Here is a 10,787-nt window from a genome sequence, read left to right as displayed (position 1 = left end):
ACACACACACACACACACACATACACACGTGGCTCTACATTTTGCAGGTATAAACATGCATCATCGCGATATATTTAAAATCTCTATCGTAGGCCAATTTTGTCTCGTATATATTGCATACCTTTTCTATCGGCCATTACTTGTTAGAAACAACGTGAAAGATCTAACATTTAACAGTATTTGATCAACTACACAGCGGAGGAATCTAGAAAACCACAAATTGAAAAAAACGTACTTGTCTTGAACAGTGTATCATATAAAGTTCAGATGAGTCATATCAACATTAAACTGTTCTCAATTACAAACCACTGTCAGCCTTATGAAAACTGAACGCTTGGTTCTGAATACTGACGAATCCAGTAAATCCTGGTGGAGCTACAACAGTTTTGACAGTTTTTTTCTTTGTGTTTCAGCCACAAAGCAATCAAGCAACTACCCAACGCTGCAATGACTTCAAAAACAAACCAAGACCCAAAAGCCAATGGTAAGTTGGTAGTTTAAAGCCCCTCACCACTGTTGAAATAGATACATATGGACAAATCCATCTGACTGGCATAAGCTTTTCTTTGATTTTCTAAAGCCTTATGCATATCTTTTCAAATGAACATCCACTAACAGAAAGTACTTCAAATATGTCTGCCAGGGGTGTGCGATTCAGAAAATGTCAGGATTCGATTCAGGTTTTAACGCTCACGTTTCAATTCAATATCGATTTGATTCAAAAACTATTCTTGAATTAAACGATTCACAGTATGTAAATGTAGTTACTTTTCCAATGCATGCATGCATGCATGTATGTATATTAATCTCCATATTATTCATGTGGATTTGTTTGCTATTTGTTATTTTAATAGCCTGTTATGATGTATGTGTATGTTGTAGGGGATATCTGTAAGCTACTGGAACCTTGGATTTCCACCTGGGGAACAATAAAGAATCTTATTGAGTATACTTATACTTATCTATCTTTTATTTGATTGCAGTAGACATACAATTAAAAACAAATTTAAAACTATATGAATCGATTTTTGGAATTCTATGAATCGATTTTAAATCGGTAGAGCTTGAATCACAATTCAAATATGAATTGATTTTTTTTGCGCAACCCTAACGACTGCAGAAGAGAAAAAGAAAGAAAAAAAAGACAATTTTACGTAGGCCTATATAATACCACAGATAACAAATTTGCCTCAAGGGGCTTTACAATCTTCATGACACCCTCTGTAACTTTTGACACTTTAGATGAGGAAAAGTTAGATAGATAGATAGATAGATATTTATTGATCCCAAAAAAGGAACTTCCAGTGTACAGAGCACACAAAATATACATACATACAAAATACATGAAATAATTATAATTTAATAACAAATATAAGAATGTAAGAACAATATTTAAGTATATACAAGATGGGAAAAACACAAACAAAATGTGCAGCTTTTGTAAATAGACCCAGTCGTGCCGGTTGCTATGTAGTATGTGTGTGCTCAGAGTCTCATCTACCCCCCAGGGATGACGTGTTGAAGAGTTTTATGTCTGGTAGGAATGATTTCCTGTAGCGGTCCGTGCGGCATTTAAACTGTGGAGGCTCTTTGAGAAGCTGCTCCTCTGTTGGACCAGTGTGGGGTGGAGAGGGTGGTCAGGGTTATCCATGATAGATAACAGTGTTCAGCGACCTCTCTCCACCACAGCTTCAAATGTGTCCTGTTTGCAGCGATCACGGAGCCAGCTTCCTGATCAGTTTGTTCAGTCGTTGTTGCTGGTCCGATGCTGCTGCCCAGCAGATGGGAGGAGGACAAGAGCACTGGCCACAACAGACTGGTAGAAGGTCTCCAACATCCTGCTGCACACGTTGAAGGATCTCAGCTTCCTCAGGAAATAGAGTCTGTCATCCCCTTCTTGGAAACAGCAGTGCTGTGACTCCAGTTCAGCGCGCTGTCGATGTTGACACCCAGGTATCTGTAATCCTCCACATGTCCAGTCACTTCCCAGAATGCATAGGGGCTGCGGAGCCGTTCCCTTCCCTGAAGTCGATCACCATCTCTCTGGTCTTATCCACGTTCAGCCGCAGGTGGTTCTTACCAGACCACTCCACAAAGTCACCACCAGTGCCCTGTACTCCCCTCCTGTCCATTATACAACCAACAACTGCAGAGTCATCAGAAAATTCTGTAGGTGACATGACTCTGAGTTGTACTGGAAGTCTGAGGTGTATAAGGTGAACAGGAAAGGAGACAGCACAGTCCCCTGTGGGGCCCCGTCCCACTCACCACCACACCGACAGAACACGGTCCAGGCGGACGAACTGTGGTGTCGTCTGTCAGGTAGTCAGTGATCCAGGAGACTATGGACGCACCGACACCCATCACCCGCAGCTTCTCACCAGTGCTGAGGCTGGATGGTGTTGAATGCACTAGAGAAATCAAAAAATGTGATTTTACAGTGCGCCACCACCATCCAGGTGCAAATGAGCTCGCTGCAGAAGATAGATGACAGCGTCGTCCACTCCCAGTCGAGGCTGGTAGGCAAACTGTAGAGGGTCCAGAGAAGAACTCACCTGCGGCCTCAGGTAGGCCAAGACCAGCCTCTCCAGCACCTTCATCACATGAGATGTGAGAGCCACTGGGCGGTAGTCCTTAAGGCCAGATGGAGTCGACTTCTTGGGGACCGGGACAAGGCAGGACGTCTTCCACAACAGCGGCACCCTCTGCAGGCTCAGGCTCAGGTTGAAGAGGTACTGGAGAACACCAGACAGCTGACTGGCGCAGGTCTTCAGGACCCTGGGGCTGATGCCGTCCGGGCCAGCAGCCTTGCGCTGGTGTAGCCTCTCCAGCTGTCTCTTCACCTGGCCAGGTGTGAATGTAAAGCAGGGGGGGAGCTTGAAGTGTCAGTGGGGGGAGGGGAAATGTGCTGTAGTGGTGGTGGGGGGGAGAGGGTGACTGCAGGAGGGCTGAGGGATGAGGAGGGGGGTGTTGGACAAAATAGGGGGGGGAGAGGCATGAGGGGGTTGTAGGGGGTTGGGAGCGGTAGAAGGGACAGGGGTGGTGTGAGCTAAACATTTGAAGTAGAAGTTTAGCTCGTGTTGCTCTCTCCTGGCTCCCTGCTGTTGTCCTCTTCTCCTCCCACACCCGGTGATCTTTCATTCTTCCAACATCCCTCATGTTGTTCTGCTGGAGACTGGCCTCCAGCTTCCTCCTGTAGGTGTTTTACACTCCCTCAGTTATCCCGCAGTCGGTGCTGTACTTCCCTAAGCTCTTGTCTGTCCCATGACCTGAAAGCTGTCTTTTCTCCTTCAGAAGGACTTTCAGGTCATGGTGATCCACGGCTTAGGGTGGGAAAAAAAGCGTACAGTCCGGGAGGGCATGGTGGTGTTCTCACAGAACTTAATGTATTCGTGATACAGTCAGCATGTGTTGATGTCCTCCCATGTGGCTCACAGAGCACGCTCCAGTCTGTAGACCCAAGCAGTCCTGAGTGCTCCTCAGCCTCCTGAGTCCACCTCCTTACAGTCCTTTGTGGACAGGCTGCGCCAGGAACAAGGAACATACATGGGAGACAGCAGACAAGATTGTGATTGATTTGCCAGGGGGGGAGGGCAGTGGCACGTATGCACTTAGATGCTAGAGTGTTATAGGAGGTCCAAAGTTTTTTTCTTTGTGGGGCAGTTAATATATTGTTTAAGTCCGGGAGGGATTTATCAGAGAAGCAGATAAAATCCCCAGAGATAGTAATGAAGGCGTTGGGCTGCTGCGTCTGGAGTCGTGAGACCGTGGTGTTAATGACGTCAGCAGCTGCCTCCGCATCAGCAGACGGTGGGATGGAGACCGCGATCATTATGGCGGACGTAAACTCCTCGGTAAATAGTACGGACGGAACCCCCAGCCAGCAGTTCAATGTCGGGCTACAGAAACGTTCCTTCACATCACATGTCCGGGTTGCACCTTTCACTCACATACAGTGCAACCCCCCCTCCATTCTTCTTACCGCTTTCTGTAACGTTTCTGTCCGCCCGAACGGTCAAAAAGCCGGGTACCGCACACCATAGTCGGATGTGCGAGTGCAGCCATGTTTCAGTTAAACACAGTAAACTGCAATCACGGAACTCCCTCTGGGTTCTGATGAGGCTGCTAGTTTGTCCGTCTTATTCCCCAGAGAACGTACGTTCCCCATAATGATCGCTGGGACGGCAGGCCTGTGCTTTCTTTTCTCTTTACGTTTTTTCCTCCTCTGCAACCCGACGTCTCCTTCGTAGTTCCTTCGGGACTTCAGGTTTGGCCCCGGCAGCAGCACCGGTCCAACACGCAATCAGCTGACGCGTGTGTAAACAACGGCCCCGCTGCCTTGCGGTAGCATGAAGTCACAAAACACGTCAAAGTAAGAATAAAACTAAAATAAAAGTTCCGAAATGTACAGGCCCATCCTTTCACAGCTTACAACACTAAAAACAAAGAATAAATAAAATAAGTGCCTAAAAACACACAAAACACGAATGCAATCAGGAGCTGCTGCAACAGGCTGCCGCACGACACAGCGCCATCTTGCCATCAAGTTCCCCCAACACACAGAAACACTAGACGTATTGTGGTCCGATTGTATTTTCCTTCGTTACCGGAAACAAAAGTGGAATAATACACCTCTAGCCCTTGTGTTGTCTTCCCGTCAAAATTGAAAATCAACACTTTTGTTGACGCTTTTTAGCGATGTTTATAATTTTTTCTTATGTTTTTCTCCCCTTTTTCAACACTTTTGACACTTTTTTTTCCAATGTTTGTCACTTTTTTGTCAACACTAATAAAGTAAACTAACTTATAAACTTCAGTTTTACAGTTATTTTTTGAATTTTTTTCTTCAACTTTTACTCAATACATAAGACAATAAATAACATATTCAACATTAATGAAAGTAGAGATTTGTACTTGCCAATGTGGAATCAATCATGTTATTTTGGCTAATTAAAAAGAACACTGATATAGGAAAACGGGTCAATTTGACCCGAGGACATCATGAGGGCTAGACACATCGACTCTAAGGGGAAAAAATAGATTTTAAAAATTGTCGCAAAAAACAACTATACATAGGATTTTCCATTATTTTTCCCGCCCCTAGTCCTGAAAGTCTGCTGGTGTCCAAATCTAAGTTTCCTCCAGGAGTGATAGGTACACAGAGCCAAACGACTAATCTACCTGACTTGGATTATGTGTGAATCAATGCTTAAGGAGCAAGAATTCTGCCTGCATTCAGATAATATACTGTGAAGGCCCAAAAGCACTGAAAGCAATAATTGACACTTTTATGGCGTCAGATTTGAAGCGCCAACACCACAGAACCACAAGTATTTTAGAAAAGGTCGCTGTCTGGGCAAAGATACATGTTGACGGATGGGGTCATACAATTTGCGTCATAATCTAGCTTTGGACGTCATTTTCATTTTTTTATGTTATTAGGACATATTTAAGTTGAATTAATTTATTTTAAATTTTTAATAATTACTATAGGCTACAGGAAAAGCTTGTAGGCCAGATTATGTATAGAGGACCAGAGGGACTGACCCTGCAGTCACTTTGCATCATGAAACAGATTCTTGTTGCAATGCCAGCGAAGGCCACTAAAAACATTGTAAATAAGTATGTTATAGTGATTGTTTTTCATACTTCACCGCATTAATACCTCCTAGGCTGCCACACCCCCCACTCTGTCCTGCCATGTTCTGCATGTGTGTGCACTGCTGCGCTTCCTTGTGTGTGTGTGTGTGTAACAAGCATAGTGAGCGCGCTGTGCATAAGCCTAGGCACATTTTACTAATTTGATGTTTAAAATAACAATGAAATGCTGCGCTATTGACTTCAGAACAGTTTTTTGTCGGCCAATGGCCCGATCACTTTCTGCCACACACCTCTCTGTAAGACCAGGACGCCCATGGGTGCAAAGATGGGCGCAGGTGCATTTGCCATTTAAACGACGTGGGCGCTGAACGGGAAATTGCGTCAGTCATAAACTAGCAAAGACACTTGCGTCGGGCTTTGCGCTGCGCTGGGTGCAAGATGGTGAAACTTTTTTTTTTTTTTTACTTACGTGCAACCTATTGGAAATCCCGGATGAGTAATTAGTTTGATCAGTAAAATAACAAAACTATAGTTTTTAAGTAGAGTGCAGTGGTGTACGTGCACCAAATTATGAGCTTTCAGATCCTCTCGGCTCTCGTGTTTCACTCTAAGGAAATGTCTAAATAGAAGACTGTAGAGCGGATCTCTGTGGCCAGTTTTATAGATTAACAATAGACACTGGCCTCAGTCAGTCAGGGAGCGAGACAGCGAGGAGGGAAAGAGAGACGGCCGCGCAGCAGTCAGGTGCCTGAATATAAATTCATAAATAATATCATTCCTTAACATATTACAGTAACTCTCTCCAAACATGTAGTGCTGCAGAAAAAACAGCTTAGGTCGCCTCACTTTGACACTCCAAAACAGACACAACGTTGGAACAGACTTTGTCAGTTTGACGCGCATCATAGCGCTTTTGGTGCGTGTTTGCCCATTTAAAACAATGGGAGTAAGAAAAAGCTTGTGTCAAACGCTTTTAGTGCGTTTTGACCTTCAGAGCGTAAACACATCCCTGACAAATCCTGACCCATACAGTTCGATGAATAATCATCGCTGCATTCTTGTTACACTACTGAATAGACAAAAAGTGTGTTTTTTCATTGAATCTGTTATCACCTGTTATCATTATCACCTGCCTTCTTACACGGGTTCCAGGGTCATTTTGCAACCACAATGCATAGATGGTGAAGTAAAACTGACAAATTATCACCATTTTAACTGAGTTGTTTTTGCAATCTATATGTTTGCCTTTAGACAAAAAGACAGTTTAATCCAAAATACATCCTAATCAGCACAGTTGAAGAAATTAAGAGTTATTGGAAGAGAGAAAGTAAATACTGACCTCTTGTGAAATTCTAGCATAACTGCAACCAAAAGTAAAAGCACTAGTAATGTGTGTAATGCCCATTTAAAATCACAATGACTGTTTACTATGGTGCTTTTTTCACAAATCTTGGATTTAATTGTTATTAAATATAATATTACAGTTTTAAAAACTTAAAGCTTTGGAGGTTTAAATGTTATCACCTTTGAGATGTATGGCAGGAAAAACTGCAGCTCAACAAATGAAGCATATCCAACTCCATGGTTTTGCCCAGGCATTCACAGTGTGAATAATAAATACAATTCCCAAAGTACCATTTTTTTGTTCTGTTTCTTTTGCCTATGTTTGCTTAAGAAACTCACACAGCAGTCTTATTGGTATGTTCTGGTCTTAACAGTGGCTATCAAGAAAAGGTCCAGAGTTCCCGGGGTATTGATCACTCAGTATGTTGAGGAACTACCTGTAGGAAAGTCAACACCTGACTTCACTCGGAAACCAATGTCTGTGACTGCTCAAGAGGGTAAATGGCAAAACACACAACCTAATCAAACACTATCTACAACTGAACCACTAGCTGCATTTACATGAACCCTAATATTCCAATAATAATCACAGCAATGGCCCAATCAGACTAAAAAGGCCTCATGTAACAACACTCCCCCCCCCCCCCCCCCCCCCCCATATGGAAGACATTGGCCCGGACATGTAACGTCAGCTACTGATTTTTTGAATTTTCAGGTAAAAAAGGAGTTTTCAAAGCTATGGTTAGTGGAGAGCCCGCACCAACTGTAACATGGGGGCGTAATAAGGGCGAAGTTGATGACCCACAAATATACAACACCAGATATGATGAAAGAGCTCAGGAGCACATTCTTGAGGTGAGAAAACAGGATGCAAATAAAAAAAATGCTTAACATCTCGTGAAAAACACAAACTTAGTATGTTTTATACCAGTGCATCACAATGTACTCTCCTGTACTTCTATTCCTCCTGATTTGTATTAAATATGTAATTTCCAGACAATTGTTTTAAAGTACACTAAAGTGAAGTGCTTTGATTTGCTCTTAATCAAAAGAACTGGACGGTACTTGATTAATTACAAAATCAGAAACTAGTACCTAGCAGTTACCGATGCAATCTAACTACAATACAATTGCTTCATCAGATACTCAAGATCAAACCAGATCACGCTGACACCTACAAATGCATCGCCACCAATGAGTACGGAATGGCTGTCTGCACTGTAGCTCTCAAAATTATTGAAGGTAAAAGACAAATTATTACTCTGCCATATGTTCACTGTAAATAAATCAAGTTAAAGTATAATATACTGAGGCTTTGACAATTCACTACTTACTTCTTGTTTGTATTTTTCTTTCTGTTTCAGTTGGCCTTAAGAAGAAAGGCCAGACAGGTATGAAACTAGATTTAAAAAGTAGCTCACGTTTTCTCTTTGTATCATTCATCAATCCACACATTTCTTATAGAATTCAGAGTTCCTGATCGTTTTCTTTTCATCTTGAAATTGGACCTAATAAAAAATACCAATAATGTGTGATGAACATGGTAATAAAATACTGAGGTCTGTGATGTAAGTTAAAAAAAAATGTCTAGAGCAAGACCCTGTGGATTTAAAGATAAACAATTTATTATATCCTGTGTCTTTTGTTGTTTTTTACAATTTAACGATTTGATAAAACCATAAAGAGTTCCAACAAATATGTTAGACGATCATCATTTGCCTTTAAAAAGAATAATGTCATGTTTCTCTTTTTTTCCAATTTACATCTCATTTTTGTTTAGCAAATGGAAATGAACCACCACAAGATTTCAGAAAAATGCTAAAGAAAACGTAAGTTTAAGTCAGAGTCAAATTCTAATTTTTTGTATTTTAAATATGTAGGCTACTGCTGTAGAACCCCAAAATACATGTTATTCTGTTCTTCTCTTTTCAGTGTTGTTGTCACCAGAAAAAAAAAACTCCCACCCAAAACAGAAGGAGAAATCGATCCTAAGCTCTTGGAACTGCTCATCAATGCACCAAAGAAGGACTATGAAAAAATCTGTGCAGACTTTGGTGTTTTTGACTTTCGCTGGTTGCTGAAGAGACTCAACCAGTTGAAAAAGGAAAGGGCAGATGAGCAGGCGAAGGTACTGTACTGTTTGCCGTTTGTAACAACTGCACATGAACTCTGTATCATGTGTTTTCAAGTTAGCAAAAATGGTGAGGTTTAAAACTAAAGTGCATTTTGAGCTGTGAGAGTATTGCTTATCGTGTTTTGAAGCGGCAATAGAAAACCTGGTGCTGACTTCACAGAGTAACTCATCACCAGTCTGTAAAGTAATGTTCCACGGTCGGGTTGACAATTTAAAGCCCGTTTCACCTTTGCGTGTAATCAGAGGTGTGCACTTGTAACCACACCAAGTAACTGCAGCAAGGTGAGAAGTTTAACCACTTATTTTCTGAAAAGCAAAAACTGTAAGGGGGTGTTAAAGCTTTAGTGCGTAGTTTCTGTTGCCCCCATGAGGAATTCTAAGTGATGACAACAACACTTTTAGCACGTCCACAAGATACAAGCCTTCCGTGATCGCTCACAGTCCCAACCTCTCATCCACACAATTGCTAGTGGCCAAGGAGGACACAGAGCAATTAAAAAAACACAATTGATACTTCAGAGGAGGTCACCATCCGCTCTCAACTTATTGCGCAAAATTTTGCCAGCCAACACAATCTTCTAACCATAGCAAGAAATACAGAGAGAGTTGTGTGGAGCTAATAGTCTTAATGAGCTTTGTAGCAACACCTTTGGCAATGGCTTGAATGTAACACACGTTAAATATCAAAAAGATACGCACTACTGCTTTAATTTTCTCTTTAAAAGCATATCTCTCATGAAAAAGAATTTTTAAATGATTTTCCCAAGTTTTGATATGAATAGTTTTGCCCAAGGCTAAACCAGCCTTAACACCCACTGTTCAAGGCCCACTTTAGTTAAAATTGTAATGGCTTCAGCTAGGGCTGCACAATTATGGCCAAAATTAATCACGATTATTTTAATCAATATTGTGATCACGATTATTATCACGATTATTTGTTGATTTTAACCAAAACTAATTTTATAGTCACATAGGCTATTTATAACTGCTTTCACATCCATATTGTGCTACATTCCTCTTATGTTGAAGTTGTATGTTGTACATACAGCTGCAACACATGTAAATGAAAATTATCGGAAATAAATAGCCTAGGATATGTTAATTTAAAAAAAAGTATCTCTGTGAAAGCTCCTTCACTTGTTTTCAACAATAACGGATTAAAAGAGCTAGGGAGAGAGGGGGAGTGCGATGGACGCTACTCACAGAAAGATGACTGACTCATTATGAATGGGTCCAGCAGCTGTTACTCAACAAACTGAAGTTAGTTGCGTTCAATAGCTTCTTCTGTGTTTTTCACTGTGGCGGCCGCAGTAGCAAGCACCAATGGAAACACTGGTACAAACACAGGTTTGCCTCTCCTGCTTAACAATATACAGCTGTGTTAATAACAACTAAAACTGTGGACAAATGTCAGAAGTGTGACACCGGCGCTGTTGCAGCTCTGTCTCTGTTGTTGGGGAGCCTGTGATAGTTGAAGGGGGCGGGGCTGTGCGGAGAGTAAGAGGAGAGAGCCAAACACAGGCACAACTTTACAGAAGAAATGGGTCATGTAACGTAAAATTAAACCATATCGATATAAACAACATTGTTTCGTTTGTGGAGAGGCAGCGGATGCGACCTAGAGGAAAAATATTACTCAAGCCCTGTGAGCTAACAGACACTAACTAGCACTGATTAGCAATGGTCACTGCTGTTGTCTGAATAACAA

The 10,787-nt window shown here is 41.8% G+C and overlaps 1 protein-coding gene across 1 annotated transcript in view; it reads left to right on the top strand.

Moving 5' to 3' along the window:
• The window catches only part of LOC116687763 (immunoglobulin-like and fibronectin type III domain-containing protein 1), a 23,201-nt gene that overhangs the window by 2,908 nt on the left and 9,506 nt on the right, over positions 1–10,787 (top strand). The window contains exons 2-8 of the mRNA XM_032513364.1: positions 414–484; positions 7,320–7,442; positions 7,661–7,800; positions 8,088–8,187; positions 8,310–8,336; positions 8,726–8,774; positions 8,878–9,073. Coding sequence (XP_032369255.1) covers positions 448–484; positions 7,320–7,442; positions 7,661–7,800; positions 8,088–8,187; positions 8,310–8,336; positions 8,726–8,774; positions 8,878–9,073 — 672 coding nt within the window. The 5' untranslated portion in view covers positions 414–447. The remainder of the gene's footprint in view (positions 1–413; positions 485–7,319; positions 7,443–7,660; positions 7,801–8,087; positions 8,188–8,309; positions 8,337–8,725; positions 8,775–8,877; positions 9,074–10,787) is intronic.

Source organism: Etheostoma spectabile, chromosome 4 (genome assembly GCF_008692095.1).
Source record: "Etheostoma spectabile isolate EspeVRDwgs_2016 chromosome 4, UIUC_Espe_1.0, whole genome shotgun sequence".
Taxonomy (NCBI): domain Eukaryota; kingdom Metazoa; phylum Chordata; class Actinopteri; order Perciformes; family Percidae; genus Etheostoma; species Etheostoma spectabile.
This window is presented reverse-complemented; position numbering and strand designations above follow the sequence as displayed.